At 32.4% G+C, this 23,557-nt stretch overlaps 1 protein-coding gene across 1 annotated transcript; it reads left to right on the forward strand.

Moving 5' to 3' along the window:
• Positions 1-267: 267 nt before the first annotated feature.
• LOC134683992 (glutamate receptor ionotropic, delta-1-like) lies at positions 268-23,546 on the forward strand. Its single transcript, XM_063543294.1, has 10 exons — positions 268-623; positions 13,618-13,805; positions 14,639-14,824; positions 15,862-16,050; positions 18,287-18,381; positions 19,065-19,155; positions 19,952-20,282; positions 21,048-21,265; positions 22,335-22,600; positions 22,979-23,546. The coding sequence occupies exons 1-10, from the start codon at positions 341-343 to the stop codon at positions 23,325-23,327; spliced, it is 2,196 nt and encodes a 731-aa protein (XP_063399364.1). The 5' UTR covers positions 268-340; the 3' UTR covers positions 23,328-23,546.
• Positions 23,547-23,557: the final 11 nt, after the last annotated feature.

Consider the following 23,557-nt stretch of genomic DNA (forward strand, 5'->3'; position numbering starts at 1 on the left):
GAATCTTAATTAAAAGAGGGTTACAGCTAATAACTCATTTATCAATTTAATGAAAAAAAAGCTGACAAAAAGATGAATAATTGTAATTTTTCTCGCAATATTTGCACATGATAATAAAACTTAAAGTTACCAGAAATTCTCAATACTAATGGAACTACGTAATTAAAATAGAAAGGTATTTTTAACAGGATATTATAGAACAGTGCTATACGATATCGATAAAGGTAGTATTTATGATGTATTCATTACAGAATTTTCTCAATATTTGACGGAAATATTAACGAGTATACTTGAAAGTATCGGTATTGAATCGCTACAGTGTAAACATCTTGACTGGGAAATGAAGTATTTTACAAAATGTAATTGGACAAGAGGAGGAGGTGTATTGACAGATAAACTTCAATGTCCAAAACCATATGGACAATTTATTTACAAAGAACATTGCTTAGTGTGTACAACAGATACTATTGCAAACAGAGTAGTTCATTCAAACAATACGTTTAGAAGTTTTATAAAGCAAGAGCCACTTTCATACATTACTAGCACTGCAATGCTGACGATGCTTTCTCTGATTGTCCATCTGAAATGGTCATCTGTCTGTGTCATCTTCGACAACGAAACTAGTAAGTAACAAAAATAAACTATTATGTTTGTATTAAGTTATTCATTACATGATTTGTAGTAATCATATGGAGATTTTATTGAAGAAAAAAAATCACATCTCTTCACCTGTAAGTTAACTAGGTTGAAGTACAAAGATTGTTTTTCCTGAGACAACTTCGTGTGTAAATGATTAATAAATGCCATGAATTCATCCTTACAGTAGTACTGAGTTATTATATTGTAGAGTTATATTCATTAATTTTGTTGTTATATATTATATTAGTATTTTTATAACAGTTATATACAATTTATATCCATTTGTATATCATTCTATTCTACTATTCTAATAATCATAGTCAGTGCAAGTGCATGGTGGACACTCTTCTGTATAATTCGTTTTATTTTAATTTATTGGATTTCAGTAGGGATTCACATTTCTCGCGTTTGTTGCAAAACATTCTTGAGATTTTCACACAAACTTTCGATATTCTTGTTATTGACATATATTTTTCTAACGATAAAACATTTTCATATCATTTATTTATGTCCTTAAAAAACATTTTCATGAATATTAATTGATAAAATTTATATATGAAAAACGATAAGGAATGTTATTTTGCACTCGATAATATCTGCGTAATAGTATGAACTACGTTCGTTTATCAGTCAAAATCTCAAGTCACCTGGTAGAAATGTCTGTGGTATCAATACACCGGAATGCCCTCACAGTCATCCGCTGTAAAAATTATCAATTTAACCTTTTTTTTAATGTTTGTCTATTATATAGAATTTTTTGATAGCAAAAAACAACAAGATCTACAAACAGGTAAACAATTCGTCAGTCGACAAGATAATATATTTTTTTCTCTTTTAACATCTTCAACCATTTTTGGGACGTTTTTGTCTATTGTCTTGATGACTATTATAGATATTTAGAAAATCTTTACAAACAAGTAAAAGTTTTCCGTAATAGTGAGTAGATTATTCACAAAAGTGATTGCTTTCAATTGAAAACTAGTTACCCTCTTTTGCATTTTGGTAAAAGCTTGTAGAACAAATTAGTCAGAAATTAAAGATAAAAATAAGTTTTCAATGTTGAAGAGTGCCCATGGATAAAGAAGGGCATACACCTATATGCTCATGTTTAGCGCTTATGCATTTCCAAAACTGTTATTTTCCTTGAAATGTCCTATCCTATTTTCAAGATATGTAGGATTTATTGCTTTTATAGTTCTAGGATTTTTTACGAAAAAGTGCGTCCAAATACATATTTCTTTCCGTTTTACGCCGTTTAGGAACACCAAAATGACCGTTTATTAGACTACATATATTCATTTTTGTTCAATTCCAATTACATATTAAAACAATAATAATCCTTCTTTTTGTGACCCCCTCCCACAGTTAAAAAAAATTTGGAAATGCATAAAAATAACACCCAGTTGTAAGTGTTTTTTCTAAACACCCACCTTACCATGATAGTGAAGAAAGGAGAACATCATGATGGTGGTCAACCTCAGATTCGAAGAATCAATAGGACCACAATGGAATATAACACGAATCATGAATTATGTATGATTTTGATTAATATGTTCTTTTTGAATACAATGAAAATTTCGTCGGGCAAATACACAACAGAAACATATAAATAGATACAGACGTTCCACAACATACTTTCTAGTAGAAGAGTTCATGTCAGTCTGTTGGATTTTTGCTGCCAACTGATTTAGGAAAACTAGTGGCTGAATGATAATCGTAGTCGTGCCACCATGTTTTACCGTGAAAAAACTGGGTTTTTTTTTTTATTGGAAAAGGTTTAATATTTTTAGCTATAATTAGAAAAAAAAGTGTTTAATTGGACGCATATTTATCACGGTGATAATGACTCATTGGTGGCTGGCGTTTTTGCATGTTTGTTCTGTCTTTGACAAATTCCCAATTTCTATTTCAGTAGTTTTTTATGGGGTTTTTTTACAGGGAACTATTACATTATGTCTGTCACGAACAAGGCTTAGTCATTAGATTTCTAATTGAAAAGTGGAAGCATCATCTTCAATTGAAACGGATGCATTATTAACTATAACAATTGTAGAGGCGTTCGCGAAAAGTTATTTCTAAATAATTTCCGAATAACAATTAAAACCCTAGCTACCTAATACCAAGACAATAGTAGACATAAAAAACAAGGAAAGGTCTCAGAATATTTTTTTTAAAGAAGATAAATGGTCACTTGTAATATACTTAACTCCGAATTATACACAAGAAACTATATATATATATAAAAACACCAAATCTTTGAAAGCCATTCTTTATATATTTCCAACCATTTTTAAAGGTCAATTGTATTCGCTTGTTTTTAGATCTAGAGGGTCTAGAAGAAGGATGTCCCCCTTCAGTATCCTTTATTTCTTTGCTTTATTATTACTATTCTTTATCTTCTATAGACAGCAATGAATCCAGTCATTTACTTATATTTTTATGGTGTTAAAGGGAAATGTTTTAACAGTTGGAATATACTTTTTTCTCTAATAATAAATACACATGTCAAAATATGAAACGTAATTAAACAATCTTATTTTTTTTCTTTAAGATTTATAGACCTTAAATAAGCTCTGTATTAAAGTTCATGTACTTTTATTCTATAAACATGAAAATCTCTTTGTTACTATTTATACATTGTGTTCTATGTCATGACACATACGTCTTATGCTTAATTAAACATTATAAAAATGTATGTTTGTCATTGGACTTAATGGAAACCGATTTCCAGTATGATTATATATTTATATATTATTCATTTAAACTCATTTACATTTCCAAAGTATTCATGAAAGTTTTCTTTGCAAACAACAATAATTTAAACAGCTACTTTATACAAAGATTACTTATTATTATATATCGGTTTTCTTTATCAAAACAAAAACAGTAAATAAAAATAATACCAATAGAAAGCGTCATCATGCATGTCAATTAACTTTAAAAAAAACTTTATTTTGCTTAAGCCTCTGTCACACCTTTTTTTACGGATAGCTCGAACAGATGACTTTTTTCAATCCGTTTGTGTCCGTTAGAAGTCCGTTCTTATCCGTTAGACGTCTGTCCATATTCGTTTCATGTCCGTTTAGCGTACGTTTTAATCGTCAACGTCCGTTCTGTCCGTTTAAAGATGTTCAGCATGTATAAAACTTTAAACGGACGCCCAACAGATGAAGTGTCCGTTGAACGTCCGGTAGGCGTCCGTTTTGCACGGAACTCGTCCGTTTCGTTTCCGTTTTGTATTCCTTACTTGTCCGTTATACATCCGTTGGAGGTCTGGTAAACAAATTCTCCAATGGACTTCTACCGGACCTATAACGGATAAAACGGACGATGAACGGATCTTAAACGGATAAATGCCAATTGAAATTTTTGCATGAGAAATGCCAATTATTGATACGTCATATTTCATGAGTGTCATGTGCATTCTTTAAATTCATAACCAATCTCAGAGTAAAAACACGTCATCATTATCGAGTAGCTATTATTCAGGCCAGACACTACCCTTTTCCGGCATTTGAAGAACAAACCAAAACCATTTACACAGAACCGTTTCTCGTTCGTTGCATATCTGGCGTGTGTCCGTTATGTATTCGTTACGCGTCCGTTTTATTTGGTCAGTTACATCAGCGGACTCCCAACGGATACAAATTTTGTAAACGAACACATTTTATTTTCATCCGTTAGACGTACGTTCGTGACCACAGATTTAACCACGTGGTTATAACAAAAAAACATTAAGTTGACTGCTGACATAATAATTAGTTTATACCAATACTAAACAACATGCCACGAACACAAGAAACCCAGTTCATGCATCTATCCGAATTAAACTTGATATTTCGTAAATCTGGATGTTGATATTCTTCAAAATATGTATAATACGGATATTTGTGTAGTCGGAATCATTCGTAGCAGTCCTTCCAAGTAGGTAATATGTGAGGGAGGGGCGAAAGATACAAGAGGGACAGTCAAACTCATAGATCGAAAGTAAACTGATAACGCCATGGCTAAAATAAAAAGACAAACATAAAAGACAATAGTACAACAGAAACAACAAAGAAAACTAAAGACTATTAAAGCAACACGAACCCCGCCAAAAACTGGGATGATCTCATCTGCGCCAGAAGGGTTCACATGTGGCATCCGTCGTGCTGATCATGTTATTACAAACCTGGTAAATTGTCTAATTAGAGCTTTCTTACAAATTGACGAAAGGTACGTATGATTGCCGAATCATACGTAAGACGCGTTTAAGGGATCCTTTATTTTGACATATTTAAATTATAGTCGCGGTACTGCGGACAATTATCGTGCATGCAACGACACTTGTTAAATTGGATTTTTCTTGAAATATATTTAGGTTTTTGGGACGTACGATATGTTAGAATATTATGATTATTGATACCACCAGGTCGGAGGAGATATAACACTACAAAATATTCTAGATATATAGTTGTCAGACGAAAAAAAGCCCCATGAAGACTAAAAACTGGCCCCTCCCCCACTCTTCAATATTACAATGTTGCACTGTTTAACCTAATAAAATGTCAAAGCAAATACATTGTCTTCTTCCCTATCAGAAACAACTTCCTTGATTCAAAATTTGCAACGCTCAAAATAATAAAACGAAAATGTAGAAAAAAAGATGATCTTCATATTATGCCACATGCTGGTGCTCGTTTCATAACTTTTGGATCATCGCCTCTCCCCTTGTAATATTCATTGCCCCCCTTTAAATGTGTAAATATGAATCACTAAAAATATGACCGGCGGAGCAATGGAACGGTTATTTTAGCGTATAACTGCGTTTTGCCTACAGTCCTGAATATTTATGAAATATTAGCCACTGGACGATAAGTGAAAAACTTCGCGTCTATCTTCCAAACATGTGTACTGTTAAATCGTCATTATAAAATCCACAATATATATGGTGCAAAATTATAGATTTATTTTCTTTATAAACAAAGTCTTTTTTTTTCTAGATTTATTCAGCATTACTTTTTTGAAAACATTGTAGCATAATTTATTAGCAAATCTGGATATTCCACTTTAACAATTTGATGAAAGTGTATTGTAACAAATAAAAATTAATGTGAAACTTGTCGTTAAATTTAGACTAACGTACTGCAAACATGTCATTGAAATGTTAATCGTGAAACTCGTGCGTAAAAGAATCCCGCGGAAATGTGTGTACTCGTGCTTTACGTAAGTAACGTATCGGAAGTAAGTGTATTGGACACTATTTTTGTTTGATTATATTAAAATCGTGTATTTTTTGCGATATTTTTTTATTTAAAAAAAAAACCCTTGATTTAGAAAAGTATGCTGTTTTAGTAGATAATACAAAGACTCTTTTAACTGTAATGGTAGAAATGAAATACGTGCTCCCTTTGCCTTCGTTCGTTCCTTTCGTCAATTTGTAAGAAAGCTCTATTAGGTACATGTATGTCACATTCGTGGTGAAAAGAGAAGCGGATTGTAGTTATGACAGAAGAAACATATCCGATGTCATTTGTGAAACGGTTCTTTCATAATGTACAACTAACTTGTGGTGGCGTCCGTAATTATTACGAAGGGATGATTTCAACTTCACCATTTGGAATTCTTGGTTTAATTGCTTCCTTGTGAGCAGAAATCCTCTATCGAGGAAATCATGATAAGAAGTACAAGCCCGGAAATATCGTTTTAATTTGGAGATATATACTTCGTAAGCGGGCGCTGCAGGAATGTTGCTACATGGAAATGAAAAGTTCGCAATTGGGAAGCTGAAATCATATTTTTTTGTCGCCAAGCTTTGTTTTAACCAACCCTAAATGTTAACTATTTCGACTTCTTATAGACAAATATGACAAGACTAAACAAGTTTCAGCGGGAAAGGCAACCGTGGAATATAAATATAACTTAAGTTTATGACTAGCTGTCAAACTAACGAGTTGGGGATCTGTGTTATATTAAAGTATATGATTTAAGATCACCTGTGTTAACATGTATTTTCATGGACGAATATACATTTTGTACTCATAAATCCATAGTTACAAACTTTGAGGTAACACCAATTCGTAGCAGTTCATAAATTAGAATACTCCTGCCAGTTTTGTCGAGTGCTTTGCGGAAGTACACAAACGAACAATACAGTTTTCTGACTTTTTTTGTAGTATACAAAATTATTCTAAGTAGAAGGAAAATAACGTCATTAGTTTATTTGCCAAGCATATAACAAAGGAAGTTGTAAAACTCATAAAAATATCTTTAAAGAATATGTAGTCTATAGAAGTCTGCGATTAACGAAAACAATCAATCCGAATGAATAAAAAATGAGGAGATGTTACACTGTATATAATTGTTAATGAGGCAATTATCCGCTAGAGGCCAAAGGAAATGTAAACATATAAAGGACACCGAAAGAATGTTTGTTAAATACAAATATAAACTCACAGAATGTATTTATCAATAAAAATTGCGTAATTTAGAATGGTAGCTTATAAGGTTAGAATTGGAAGATTTATTTAAATATTTCGTTGCCATAATTTTAATTTCTCCCTCCTGAAAAAGAGACTTAGTATCTTAGTTCAAATCAAATCTTCATGTAACTAAGCTAGGCAAAAATAATGACAAATTTGTTCATATAAAGTTTTCGGATTTAAAATTCAGAGGGAGATTGGTCTTCATACTGTGTTTTAGCGAAAGTTTTTCGTCTTTTTAATTTCCATATATCAAAAAAAACTCGTTTTAAAAAATATAGAAAAATAGGAATGTGCATTTATAATAGCATCGTTAACAATATAATAAAACAAGGCATTCACAATTGACCTTATCAATTTTAAGTTTCACGAAATTAATTAATTAAAAGAGCTTCAACCTCTTACAGAAATATACATACGCAAATCACTAACAATTGCATAGTATTCTTGGACTAATGCTAGCAGAATGAATCATTCAGAAATCCAGACAGTAACATACATGTAGCGTTTGTGATATATGTGAGTGCAAACGAGACTTGAACATCGAGTACAAAAACCCTCCCCCCAAACAAAAACAAAACCCAACATAAAAAAAACCCGTCATATTTGTTTTCCGTAAATTGTATTTTTAGCTCACCTGGCCCAAAGGGCCAAGTGAGCTTTTCTCATCACTTTGCGTCCGGCGTCCGGCATCCGTCGTCCGTCGTCCGTCGTCGTCCGGCGTCCGTCGTCGTCCGGCGTTAGCTTTTACAAAAATCTTCTCCTCTGAAACTACTGGGCCAAATCGAACCAAACTTGGCCACAATCATCATTGGGGTATCTAGTTTAAAAAATGTGTGGCGTGACCCGGTCAACCAACCAAGATGGCCGCCACGGCTAAAAATAGAACATAGGGGTAAAATGCAGTTTTTGGCTTATAACTCAAAAACCAAAGCATTTAGAGCAAATCTGACATGGGGTAAAAATGTTTATCAGGTCAAGATCTATCTGCCCTGAAATTTTCAGTTGAATCGGTCAATCGATTGTTGGGTTGCTGCCCCTGAATTGGTAATTTTGAGGAAATTTTGCTGTTTTTGGTTATTATCTTGAATATTATTATAGATAGGGATAAACTGTAAGAGCAATAATGTTCAGCATAGTAAGATCTACAAATAAGTCAACATGACCAAAATGGTCAGTTGACCCGTTTAGGAGTTATTGCCCTTTATAGTCAATTTTTAACCATTTTTCGTAAATTAAAGTAATCTTTTACAAAAATCTTCTCCTCTGAAACTACTGGGCCAAATTAATCCAAACTTGGCCACAATTATCTTTGGGGTATCTAGTTTAAAAAATGTGTGACGTGACCTGGTCAACGAACCAAGATGGCCGCCACGGCTAAAAATAGAACATAGGGGTAAAATGCAGTTTTTGGCTTATAACTCAAAAACCAAAGCATTTTGAGGAAATCTGACATGAAATAAAAATGTTTATCAGGTCAAGATCTATCTGCCCAGAAATTTTCAGATGAATCGGTCAATCGGTTGTTGGGTTGCTGCCCCTGAATTGGTTATTTTGAGGAAATTTTGCTGTTTTTGGTTATTATCTTGAATATTATTATAGATAGAGATAAACTGTAAATAGCAATAGTGTTTAGCAAAGTAAGATCTACAAATAAGTCAACATGACCAAAATGGTCAGTTGACCCGTTTAGGAGTAATTGCCCTTTATAGTCAATTTTTAACCATTTTTCGTAAATTAAAGTAATCTTTTACAAAAATCTTCTCCTCTGAAACTACTGGGCCAAATTAATCCAAACTTGGCCACAATCATCTTTGGGGTATCTAGTTTAAAAAATGTGTGGCGTGACCTGGTCAACCAACTAAGATGGCCGCCACGGCTAATAATAGAACATAGGGGTAAAATGCAGTTTTTGGCTTATACCTCAAAAACCAAAGTATTTTGAGGAAATCTGACATAGGATAAAAATGTTTATCAGGTCAAGATCTATCTGCCCTGAAATTTTCAGTTGAATCAGTAATCACTGAATTGGTAATTTTGAGGAAATTTTGCTGTTTTTGGTTATTATCTTGAATATTATTATAGATAGAGATAAACTGTAAACATCAATTATGTTCAGCGAAGTAAGATCTACAAATAAGTCAACATGACCTAAATGGTCAGTTGACCCGTTTAGGAGTTATTGCCCTTTATAGTCAATTTTTAACAATTTTCATTAATTTGGTAAATGTATGTAAATTGTTACCAAATATAGTTCTCTGTTACTAATGGGCAAAGTTCATTATAGATATAATTGTAAGAAGCAAAATCGTTCAGTAAAGTAAGAAATTCAAACACATCACCATCACCAAAATACAATTTTGTCATGAATCTATTTGTGTCCTTTGTTTAATCTGCACATAGACCAAGGTGAGCGACACAGGCTCTTTAGAGCCTCTAGTTTATTTTTAAATGTTTCATGTCGGGGCATCGTAAAGCTACCTACCAAACGTTATTGCCTTTCACTGATTGTTAAAGATCGTACGATGAACTCTTATAATTGCTTAACGTTTCATGTTTGTAATGTTTAAACTCTGATTGATCGATGTCTCCTATGCAATCAAACCACATCTTCTTATTTTTACGTTTTCTTACTTGATTGTCTATTTTTCATCTCATACAGCAAACAAATCGTAAGGAACTTTTCATGTACATTAGTTGATTAACTTTGTCAGACCAGACGTGACTGTGTACTTAATCATCCTTCAAAGCCAATATTGCGTTCACTTTGGCAGATTCCTTTTTGTGAGTTTGTCGACAATGAAGCATAGAGATATCAAATCTACAAAGCTAGTTTCATATTAACACTACAAAAGTTAAAAAGTCTGAAAAGACCAGTTTTTGTCTGAAATTGCATGAATTTTTACTTGACATTCTTAATTTGTCTGCATAATTTAAAAAAATTCTTGACATAGTATTAATTTGTCTAAAAAGGTTCTTGATTTTTCTTGAAAAGTGTCTTGACAGTATTAACATTGTCTTAAAATTTATCGACACTTCCTGTATTATCTGGTTAGAGTCTGGATAAGTCTCGACCATTTCTTGACTGTCTTAAATTTGTCTCGATCTGTCTTGACATATTCTTGACATTCCTAATAATGTCTGAATATATCCTGACATATTCTTGACATTCTAAATAATGTCTGAATATGTCTTGACACATTCTTGACAGTATTAAATATGTCTTGACACTATCTCAACAGTATAAATTTCGCCTCAAACGTGTACAGTATTATTCTGCACGGTTTATAACATCTATTGCTGTTATTTACCCGTTATTATTTTGGCTAAACTAAACTTTGAAGAATCAAGGAATTAATTTGGTATAGTAACAAACCCTTTTTGTACACCTAAGTTGGAATACCCTGACTAGTCCCCCATGTAGTTTAAATTTGATTTATTTGTATTAAACATTTAACTAATTGTTTTCACTTGGAATATAACTCGAAGTAACCGAAAAACAGCATTTAGATTTTTGACATTCGCAAAACTGCAAGTCAAATTTGCTTTACTAAAATAGATGTCTTGAAGGCGGTTTTAAAATGTGACCATGTGTCTCTTTTGGACCCTCAAAATTGAGTGTTGAATTTTATAATTTTTTATCAAAAAATAATTGTAATATTTCCTTCTTGAAAAGAAAAAAAAATAGATCTATATTATGTATGTCTGTTTGAGATCCATCTCCTAAGACCAATGAAATCATTGATAAAAAATTATAAAATTCAACACTCATAATTATGAATACATTTTTAACTGGATTTTTGTGACAAAAATGTCGGTTATTGATTTGGGGATGCTCGGCGGGCGGCCGGGCGGTCGGGCGGCAATCAAGTGTTGTCCGTGCATGAACTCATGAACCGTTCAACTAAAGCTTTTAAATTTTAATATTTTGTTACTGACAACTAAACGAAAGTCAAGTTCAATAATGGCCATTTTGACTTTTACCGTTCAGGAGTTATGGTTCTTGAAAGATTGAAAAATGGCGTTTCCAGTCGTGTCCGTGCATTTACGCATGAACTGTTCTACCAAAGCTTCCCAATATTAATATGTTGTTACTGGTGATAAAATGGAGGTCAAGTTCAATAATGACAATTTTGACTTTTACCGTTCAGGAGTTATGGTTCTTGAAAGATTGAAAAATTGTGTTTCCAGTCATTTACGTGCATTTTCTCATGAACCATTCAACCAAAGCTTTTCAAATTCTAATATGTTGTTACTGATGACAAAATAGAGGTCAAGTTTAATAATGATGATTGAGACTTTTACCGTTCAGTAGTTATGGTTCTTGAAAGATCGTAAAATGGCGTTTCCAGTCATGTCCGTGCATTTACGCATGAACTGTTCTACCAAAGCTTCCCAAATTCTAATATGTTGTTTCTGATGAATAAATGGAGGTCAAGTTTATATAATGACGATTTTGACGTTCAGGAGTTGTGGTTCTTGAAAGATTGAAAAATGGTGTTTCCAGTCGTGTCCGTGCATTTTCGAATAAACCATTCCACCAAAGCTTTACAAATTTTAATATGTTGTTACTGATGACAAAATAGAGGTCAACTTCAATAATGACGATTTTTTACCGTTCAGGAGTAATGGTTCTTGAAAGATCGTAAAATGGTGTTTCCTTTCATGTTGTTGCAATTACTCACGAACCATTCAATCTAAGCTTTTCAAATTTTAATATGTTGATACTGATGAAAAAATAGAGGTCAAATTTGATATTGACGATTTTCACTTTCACCAATCATCAGTAATGGTTCTTGTGATATTGCCAGGACACAAATAAATGTTAATAAATCCGGTTTGCTGTCGTTGTGACAGCCTCTTGTTTGTTATTATTCCTGGAGTAGATAATAATTTTCTTTTAATCTTTGGAATTGTCAACTGATAAGTTGTATGGCTGCTTACAGGTAAATCAGTAATTTCTATTTGACAGTTGCGTGTATTCTGGTGTGTGGAATACATTAATGTTATGGGGAACGTCCTGTCCATGTGTAATATATTCCAACAGATGGCATTACACAGTTTTTTCTTCTGTTAAATGAATGATTTATCATCATAATTTGCTATTCATATAAACCATATTTTTGTACAATAATTATTTATTATATTAACATTGAATATTATGAATGTAGAGTGAAATATGTCCACAGTAAGATTGGTTTTAATCATTTTATAAGATTTAGGAATCAAAATTTGTAATTTAAAAAAAAAACACATTTAAATTGTTTTATATCAACACACTTACATTTAAATTATTTTAAACATAAGATTTCATAGCCATATTTGCATTTGTAAAAATATGAAGATTCCCAAATTTTTAATTATTTTACATGCCCAACTTTCATATTTGTTGTAAGAAGTGTAACTTAAAACAACAGTATATTATATAAAGAGAAAAAAGATTAAAGTTATATCATGAATATTGGTCATGATTTGTAAAACTATGAACTGTAAAGTAAATTTAAGACACAATTCAAAATGTTCAGAATATGTCAAGCCATACTGAGAAAAAATAAGAATGTCAAGAATATGTCGAGAAATTTCAAGACAGTATTCAAATGTCAAGAATTTGTCAAGAAAATTTAGGACAATATTCAGAATGTCAAGAATATGTCGAGTAAATTTCATACAAATTTGATATTAATGAGAAATTGTCAAGAAAAATTAAGACACAAGTCATACTTTTAAAGAATGTCGAGTACAAGTTCATGCAAATCAAGACAAAAACCGGTCTTTTTAGACTTTTTAACTTTTGTAGTGTAAGCATCACTAAGTTCTTAGTTTAGATGAGGACATAATCGACGAAGGATACTTAAATGACCACTAACATATATTGTATTAAAGTCATATGAAACGAGTGAGTGGTGAACAATAATGTTTGTCCAATTCTTGAACCAATGCATGTATACATCATAAACTTAGTCCTCTGTGCACGATTTTATCATTATTTTCGCTAATATATCATGTAATCGTCAATTTTTTTTCTCTCTGTTTGTTATGATTTAACAAATATGGCTGCTCATTAAATGCCGTGTTTTGAAGCCGAGTTTTACCGATTGTCACCTTATAGTAAACAAATCACAAAAAGCATCGGTATTGAGCACGTGTTTAACATGTATAATCAGATATTTGTTTATTTCAATGACAGATCAATGCGTATTGTGGTCACCGGATTTTTACGAGGAGGGTAACGCTCGGGTCACTATGCATACGGAAAATATGTCGGCGAATTACTTCCCGGAAGCAAGCAATTAAAAATAAGTAAACTTCTTCTAAATGTGGACAAATTAAAGAATTTTCCTCAGAAAAAAAGTATATGTACATAAGTTGTATAATGAAAACTAACCATTTAGTTATAAAAACATATGAATATTTTTTTTTAATTTGAGGTTTCTTATGACTTTAAGTTTCAATCAAACATATCAGACTATTTAAAAAAAGCACTTTTAAACGATTTATTTTATTTTTTTCGTTTCAGAACAAGAGGCAATAGAACTCCACGAAGGTTTATCAGCTATCCATGTTTATGCTGTAATGTATTCTATGGAGGAGGTGACATCATCGAAAATTGATGATTTGTTAGCAACAAGTTCGCTACATGAATCAAAGAAGCTGAACTTTACAGTTCTTTGTCGTTTAGAATCTTGCCAGAGTTTTCTGAAAAAGGTATAATAAGTGACAGATTGAAGCATGTACTAGGAAACTCTTTTGCATTTGGCTGAAAACGTAAAAGTATATGCAGTCCGTTTTGAAGTTTTATAAGAATATCTGAACAATCACAGACATACTTTGAATTAGTTTAAACATATTTATTTAAAGTGGGTTGAGAAACAAGTTTTGCAACTTATATTAATCGCTCTGCACTTTGCGGGTGCGAGTGCTGCCTTGTAACGGCATTAGCCTGCTCTTTTTCAAAATCTACAAGGGTTTCTTTTACGTGAAAGAGATATGGCTCTCTCTTAGCACGGGTCAGCCATTTATCGTCCCCTTCCGACGGACTAGCATTGTTTCCTCAAGACCATACTCGCAAATGGTGTCATGGGGGCGCCAAAAATTCAATCCCTGAAAATTTCATTCCAAACGGGTATCGAACCAAGAATCTTTGTGCTAGTAATTCGATGTACTAACCACTACACCACGGCTCACACCGTGAATTAAATACAGGTCTAACAAAAAAAACTAAATACAAAGAATAAATCATATAATTTATATTAAAAAAACACAATACATATAGGACAGAAAACAATAATCCGAAGCAACTTATTTCGTAGATTCTACAATATGGATTTTGAATTATACAAAACATTGAATTAGTGGAACGACCTTCGCTTTTACAAACCTGCTAAATTACTTATTTGCATTGTGTCTAATCTATTTGTTATTTTTGGAAAAATATAATAAGTGTAAACTATTGTTATAAATATTTGACTTATAAAAAACACCTTAGGAATTATATTTCATAGACAAACTTTATGTCAATGCTCTTTTTCTGTTTTCAGCCTTTTGACTATGGAAGAAGAAATGTTTGGCGAAGTGCGTTACTTCACTTTTCAAGATGGCTTGTTGCCGTTTTTCATTCTGGAACATTGACAGCTTTAGAAACAAATAACAGTTGCCCTTTCGATAACGTTGCAGTTTTACAGTTCCCGACAATTCAAATGCATAACTCACAGATTCAGTCCAAAGTAAATGATTTAGCCTGTTTTAATATGAATTGGCGAAACCAGTTGACTAATTTTGACAATTGTATTGCATTATTCATATTGGACATATGATTGAGAATGGAAACCGGGAATGTGTCAAAGAAACAAAAATCCAACTAAGAGCAGAAAACAGCCATATATCTATAAATGAGTTCTCAACACAGCGAGCAATTGTCGCACCCAGAGGCGGTCATCAACTAGCCCCAAAACAAAATTGTGTTCTAATTTTGGGGCCCTTTATAGCTTGTTGTTCGGTGTGGGCCAAGGCTCCGTGTTGCAGACCGTACATTGACCTATAATGGTTTACTATTTTTTAAATTGTTATTTGGATGGAGCGTTGTCTTATTGGCACTCACACCACATCTTCCTATATCTAGTTCATCGAAAATGAAGGTCAATATAAATTCCAAAACATATAAATGAACCGAAATGATAAAAACACACACACGACTAATAAAAGCCAAATGTTCCTGACTTGTGACAAGCAGGGAAATGTGACGGGGTTGAGTATGTTTTATGAAGATATTAACCCTCCCTCTATACCTTTACACATTATATATGTGTTACACAAACTCATAGCAATACGAAGAGTGAAACTCAGTATAAAAAAGTTCGAGTCAGTTGTTAAAATATGTAACGGAAGAAACTAAAAAGTATTACTATGATCAAACTAAATAAACACAGGACCAATAGCAGTTACTGACATGCCAGCTTCACCCCTCAATTAAATTTATTGAAAGATTATCTATTATTAATTCTTTAAAAATCTGAAAAAATAAGATGATTTCAGAATTGCACAATTATTCTACATACAAGGAACCTCCTAAACTAGTTATTTTTTTTCTAAATAGTTGATAACAGTAAACTAATGATATAATCTTTACCAAAAAACAATGAGAAACGAGAAACACTTATCAACCACACCAACAAACGACAACCACTGAACACCAGGCTCCTGACTTCAGACAGATGCAAACAAATTATACAGGTTTTATTTGTATGATGGTTTTTTTTTCTAGTTTGGAAACAGACTAAATAGTTCCTGTGATTGGATGCCTGTTCTAACACTTATGTGGCGGACAGAGAGGAGAGAGTTTTCTACTGTAGGGTATGTCAACGGTAATGGCACATTATTGGCAGAGAAAGAGATTTTTCCAAACGCTAAGTTTGGTTTCAATATGAGAAAACTTGAGGCAAGAACCTTACCCGTAAGTGTGTATATTCATTCATTTGACACGACACCGCGAAAAAAGATTTTGCAATTCGAAAGTACAAAAAAAGGCTTATATGCTCAAATCAAACAACTGTCAGATCTCTAAATAAGTTGAATGAGGGATTTGGTTGTTGGTGTTTCGTGTTTTAAATGTAGAATGCGTTGTGTTGGTAGATTGTTGATAGGTTACCAAACGTTCAGTGACAAGTATTTCATTTATACTTAAACTGACGACAATTTTATATATACCAATGTATAGTACCAGAAGATAAAAACGACTACTTTTTTTGTGTTCAAGGCAGAAATAATATATTTCTGTTTTTTTTTACACTTCCATTGAGATTAATGGGGTCAAATTTGAAGGTTCATATCATGTAGAAAATGCACAGAATTGTTTGAAAATAACAGCATTCCTGATTTAAAGAAAATCAGACGAATAACAGGAGAAAACTAACAAAAAAATAATAAATTGGCAAGGTGCTTCAAAAAATGCCCCTCCAAATTTTTAAATTTAGTTTTGCGAGGGACATTTTAGTTGCTGTTCATATGTACACAATTATGCCATCAATTTTGTGCTTTGGTTGTATATTTGTTTTAACTAGACCTTAAGCAATAATTATTAAAAATGTGACATTCAATTTTGACCCATTACCTCAGAAATTGCATACCCTGTAACTGTCCAAAATTTTATCAGTATGCCTTAAGTATGTTTTAAGTATGTTTTGAATCACAAAAGAATGAAGATTATTAAAAATTAGACTTTAAAGATAAATCAAGATTTTGTTTTACTTGATTTTTCAGTCAGAAGTTTATGTTGCGAAACATTTTTAGTATTATTGACAGTGCACATGAATAAATAAACTTGACATTTCTTAATCTCACTGGAATATTTTATGACTTTATATAATTATGACGAATATATAGTTTATGATTTTCTTTGTCTGACACAAAAGTGTGAAAATAATCGATAGCATTATTTAATTGAAGATTTTGATTTTAAATATTTATGAATAATAAATGGATACGCAATTTTAACGTATTGATTTTTTCATAATGCAGGATTCACTATAAATTCAAAATGCAGATGGACCATTGCAGAAACATTGGTGTTTTCATAACGTGTAAAGTTGGGTAATCCAAGTTTTTCTATCGCCTTCCTTAATCTTAAATAAAGAATTCACAACACCAAAAAAAGCAGAAGTCTAAAATTCATAAAATGTTATATGCAATCATTACGGTTTATTTAAGAATTGAATGCTTCTTTTTGTAAATTTATTGGGTTGTAAAAGCGTTGACCGAAGTACATTTTGTATGAAGCGCGGAAGCGCTTCATTCTAAAAATGTACGCACGGTCAACGCTTTACAACCCTATAAAGTTACAAAAAGAAGCATTCAATACTTATAATTACATTTTTTAGCTAGGATCATGAAAACACGATTTTTATCAAGTTTTGTTTAATTCACCTGTGCACTTTATTGTGGAACCTCGTGTCATCACGAATGATAAATGTTATTGTCTGATGCAATTGCTTACGGAATAACATGTGATGTGCAGTTAGCCAATCAGAATAACGTATTATAATGAAACATACATCTAATGTATTTATATTAAAATGACAATACTTTAAATCTACAATCGTTTGAAGATAAAGTAATACGAGCATGTGATTGGTAAACCGATGTTTTATATTTTGTACGCACTTTTTAATGTTTATTTATCCCCCATCTACAATAGCAGAGGGGCATTATGTTTTCTAGTCTGTGGATCCGTCCGTGCGTTCGTTCGTTCGTCCCTCTGTCCCGCTTCAGGTTAAAGTTTTTGGTCAAGGTAGTTTTTGATGAAGATGAAGTCCAATTAACTTGAAACTAAGTACACTTGTTGCTTATGATATGATCTTTCTAATTTTAAGACCAAATTTGACTTTTGACCCCAATTTCAAGGTCCACTGAACATAGAAAATGAAAGTGCAAGTTTCAGGTTTAAGTTTTTGGTCAAGGTAGTTTTTGTTGAAGCTGAAGTCCAATCAACTTGAAACTTAATACACATGTTGCTTATGACATGATCTTTCTCATTTTAATGTCAAATTAGATTATTTACCCAATTTCAAAAAAATATAGTGCGAGTGGGGCATGCGTGAACTTTGGACACATTCTTGTTTTCCCCTAAAACATAAAATTTGCCTCTTTTTATTCAACTCATTCATGTTGTAGTTTTTTAATTTCTATTTAAGTGGCCACCATTTGTTAAATTTGACAACAAAACGAAGCAATATAGTGGAATATCAATCGAACTAGTAAAGCAACTTGCAGATGGACTTAATTTTACGTAAGTTTTATTTTGTAAGATGTTTAAAATTAACTGAAGTTCAAAAATCCTTATGTTAATACCAATTATTCTTGCAATGAAATAACTGCACAAAAGAAAAAAAAACGTATACTTAATAGAACTGAAGAAGGAGCGGATCCAGCAATTTTGTAAAAAGGGTGGTCTCAACCCAGAAGAAAGGGGGTTCCAAATATTAGTCAAATACATTTATCGTCAAAAAAGGGAGTTTTAACCACGGAACATCCCTGGATCCGCCACTGACTGAACACTAAAAAACGCGAACCCCACCCGAAACTGGGAGGGTGAACTCATGTGCTCTGAAAATGTATTCAGTACCTACACCTCGAGGGATTCACTGAAATAATGGTTAAATCATGCAAGCAATGACCCGAAATTCTTATTTCTACAAGATTTAAATACAATAAACGGATGATTTGAAAATAATGCCATCCTTTCACTGCCCTAATGTTTTATTATCTGAAATAAACATAAGTGAAATTGATGCCCACAAACACTGCTGTATTTTACTCGGTACTAAAACGATTACTTTGCAGCTAACTTAATGCTGGATAAAATTGATAAAGAGATAACTAGTTAGCACATATGACTAAATTAATGGTTTAATTTGTTTGAAAAAATGCAACAAAATAGAAATTTATTTTTGAATACTAAACATTGTGTAGGTACGATATCAAAGAACCACCAGATGGACATTGGGGTATTCCTTTGGATGATGGTTCTTGGACAGGAATGGTCGGACAGTTGCAACGTCGGGTTAGTAACCGATAGATTCCTCTCTGACATGTATCCATGTAAAAAAGATACTCGAAAAGAAAGCAATGATGTTTTGTATTTGCTCTACAAAAAAATCAATTAGAGAGTTGGGATTTTATGTTTTTATAGTTTGTAGATTAAAAATAGCAAGGATGTTTTTTACTCTAACAAAGAATCCGACTTTGCAGAACCTTTTGATGTGATTTATTGATTATGTTTTGTTTTGTATAAGTTGAAAGTACTTTCGTGCTGATGTAAAATCATGCCGTCTTACACTCTTATATTGCATATCGTCCCTAATAGATATGTGCAAATCACTAGGTCATGCTGAGTACATTAAAAAGTATTTTTTTAAAAAGAATGACTTATCGTTCTGAAAGAAAAAAACTCCATATAAGTATATAAATTGTTAGACACGATTCTAAGGAGTACGCAGAACATCAAGTACAAAATGTTAACGTAGAATACAAAAGAAACATGGCTGTCTTTCTTCAAACTAATAATTCCAGAGTGATGTTTAACCCGAAATACCAGAACAAATCAGTCTATAAGTACTCGTAATGTTCTCTTGAAGTTAACATCATACACAATCTTACAAAACAATGGAAGAATCTCAGTAATGTTGATTAAGATTCTTTTCTCTTAATATGTACTTTAATTATGTAGCAACCTTTAAGTTTTTATTTTATTCTCTTGCCCTTCCACTGATTTACACTGTTAATAATCGAATGATAGAATTTACTAATAAATCCATACCTCATACAAATCTCAATACCACATAAGCTTTTCATTTTAGGAGATAGACTTTGTAGCAGCGCCATTGACAGTTCAAGCACAAAGGGAAATGGTTATTGACTTCACTCATCCATATCATCACGAAACAGCGGTCATTTTAATGAAGACACCGGATGAGAATGCGTCACAGTGGACTCGATTGCTTGATCCTTTAAGTCCTATGGTCTTTCTATGCATTGGAATAGCGCTTTTAATCACTTCGTTCTTCATTTTTATTCTTGAAAAGTATAACCCCTTTTACAGCGGTGATAACAAAGAAAGATGGACAAAGAGAGGACTACACCATTTTTGTGATGCTTTTTGTTACATGTACGGAGCTTTACTATGTCAAGGTGAGAGTTCATGTTATGCAAACGTTTCATTTTCATTTTTATGCCCCACCTACGATAGTAGAGAGGCATTATTTTTTCTGGTCTGTGCGTCCGATCGTCCGTTCGTTCGTCTGTCTGTCCGTCCGTCCGTCCGTCTGTTCGTTCGTCCGTCTGTTACACTTCAGGTTAAAGTTTTTTGTCAAGGTAGTTTTTGATGAAGTTGAAGTCCAATCAACTTGAAACTTAGTATACATGTTCCCTCTGATAAGATCCTTCTAATTTTAATGCAAAATTAGAGAATTTATTTCTATTTCACGTTCCAGTAAACATAGAAAATGATAGTGCGAGTGGGGCATCCGTGTTCTGTGGACACATTCTTGCTTATTCTAATTACTGTGTACCATTACTTCAATTGGAAAACATAAATATCATATACACAAAAAATTGAATAGCTTTGAAATATACAGATTCAGAAGAACACATACTAGTTTATAAGAAGCCACAGGTAATAACATTAACGGTACCAAATTTCCTGAACCAAAATATTGGAATGGAGGGACACCATAAGAATACAATTTAAAGTCTTTGAGATAATTAACTTATATCAATAAATATTTCTTAAACCAGTTGATAGCTAATGGAATTTGTTTACGAATGGCCTTTATTTTGGTTATTCCTATAATAATACTTCTTACTTTTTTGTACAACTGCATGATCATAATATTATTTATTTAGCCGGCCATCTATCTGCTTATCTCATACCTATATCGTGCACCTCTTTTACAGGAAGTGGACATGTAGCAGCATCATCGACAGGGAGAACATTTCTGAGCTCATGGTGGCTATTTTGCATTGTAGTAGCGGCAACATATAGCGGAAACTTTGTTGCATTCCTAACATATCAGAAGGTTGCTCTTCCTTTTAAAGATATCAATGGCCTAATAGCACAAAACACCTACACATGGGGCACCACAGGAGGAACTGTGTATGAAACTCTTTTTCAGGTTAGTTGATAATTAAGCACGCGTTATATTGTTTGAGTAGTTTCTTAACTTAAAGAACTGGCATGAGTTCCAATGAGACAACTCTCTATCCATGTCATAATGCACAAAATTTAACAATTATATGTGCTTGTCCTACACAGTGTTAAACAATTCAAACAAGAAAACCAACGGTTTAATCGATATAAAAAACGAGAAATGAAAAACATGTTAGAACCCCTCCAACAAGCGACTACCACCGATTCAGAAGTCGATTTTGAAAATGTATTATATATTGTTTGTAGAAACCATTTTCAAAACAGTATTGAAACAAAAGATGTTATCCACTATTGTTATCTTTAGAAAACAAATACCAATATTAATTCTTAGCAATTCTCGGATAAAGAAGTCAGCTTCAACTAGTTTTATAGAAGTGAAATAGGTTGACAAACAATAAAAAATAATATAAGAAATAATCAAATTTGATTTATTTCACTAAACCTTCTATTATTTTTTTATTTTTTTATTCATTTCTTTAACCAATCGCTGTGCAATTTACCTCTCATACTATCATTTCAATATGTTAATTTTTCGTAAGCTCTTAAATAAGGATTTCATTACATGTTTTCAGCGTTTGTTATAATTACTGACAATTGAAAACGATTGGAGCAGAATCATCGATTAATTTTCTATTTCTCACATTCTTGACCATCCATATTGAACACCAGACAGAGCTTATTGTTAAAGATGATATTCATGATTAGATCACATATTTATGAAAGTTTACTCATTGGGCTTTCAATATCAAGATAAATTCATCCATCACCTCTGGTTTTTATAAAGTTTAAGATTTGATTTGTTGATATTATGTCCCGTCATGAAAATGTATGAATACATGCCACTAAACGTTACACAAACAACATTCAAATTTCAATAATTTTATATTTTTTTTAATTTTTTATAAAGATTTTCAAAAAGCATTTCCATTTTTTAGCTGAAAGTATGTGCTACTTATGAATCAGTACTTGCTTGTTTCTGTAATGATGTTTCATGATTTTTAACTATTAAATGTTTGTATCCTTATTTTCCACAGACTTCTGAAGTACCCGCAGTCAAAGAAGTATGGAATGGAATAGTTAGGTTCAGCAAAGATGACCCATCTGTACTTGACCATGACACTCAAGCCCACATACAAAAAGTAAAAGGTGGAAATTATGCGTATTTTGGTGATAGGACTCTTGTCGAACTATCAATGGCGTCCAGCTGTGACTTGGTTTTGGCATCAACTGATATTTTCTATTTTACTTACGCCTTAGGTCTTCCAAATCACTCACCTTTTGAGAAGATTTTTTCCGACGAGTAAGTAAATTTTATAAATAAAATGCCGACTTGAGCCTAACCAAATAAATATGTGATTATTTTTGGACTAGCTAACTCTTTAAGTAACTTCATATCAATAAATGAAAATTAATCTGAATTTATTGCCCCTTATATATATACTGATCAGTCAAAAATTTGAGAGAAAGTTATAAAAGTCTTGTGTTTGGTCTCTTAAATTCGAATATCAAAAAGTATCATGTATCTAACAAATTCCATTTTCCAGATGTTTATGAGACACTAGTTTATCGGACAGTAGTGTTAGTTTTAGAATGTTCGAGTAGTATTGTGTTGTGATTTGGATTTCTACTTTGGAAATTGTTAAACCTAGTCAAATAATTGTTTAATGATTTCTTTTAGAGTTATCTCGATACTTGAAAGTGGACTCCTGCAAGTTTGGAAGCTAAAATTATGGCCTAAACCAGGAAATTGTGAAGGAATATCTGCGACGGAAGCCAAGTCAATTGGAGTTATTGACATTCAAATTTCTTTTCATTTAATATCATTTGGAATCGGCATAGCAGCCTTGACGCTATTTATTGAACGGGTAAAATTTTGGTGCATTAAAACATTTGCAAAACGTGTCAGAAAAGGAGCTACAAATGACAATGAAGAGAATAATATGAAGACAATTGAAGATGATGATGTGTATTCAACTATTAACCAGGTTTCAAGGTGTCGAGTAACCTTGCATCAGGAAAATAGATAAGAATACTTATTCTTGTAATACACATATCAAGAATTGTTAATGGAAAATACACCTCGAGTAGACACCTGTCCATAATAATTGTTTTCCACTGTATATTGACCCCTGTATGTCGTATGCTAATAAGGGGCATAATATTGTGTTTTCACCGTCACTGATGTCTACCCTACATTTCTGTATACATCGTATAATACTCAATGTTTCTCTCAGCCGGAATACAAAATCACAAGTCA

The sequence above is a fragment of the Mytilus trossulus genome, chromosome 9 (assembly GCF_036588685.1).
Source record: "Mytilus trossulus isolate FHL-02 chromosome 9, PNRI_Mtr1.1.1.hap1, whole genome shotgun sequence".
Taxonomy (NCBI): Eukaryota; Metazoa; Mollusca; class Bivalvia; order Mytilida; family Mytilidae; genus Mytilus; species Mytilus trossulus.

Coding starts and splice junctions, on each gene's coding strand:
- LOC134683992 (XM_063543294.1), top strand. CDS start 341: ATGAAGTATTTTACAAAATGTAATTGGACAAGAGGAGGAGGTGTATTG. Junction 13,806..14,638: donor GCCAGAGTTTTCTGAAAAAG/GTATAATAAGTG, acceptor TTCTGTTTTCAG/CCTTTTGACTATGGAAGAAG. Junction 14,825..15,861: donor ACTCACAGATTCAGTCCAAA/GTAAATGATTTA, acceptor TTTTTTTTCTAG/TTTGGAAACAGACTAAATAG.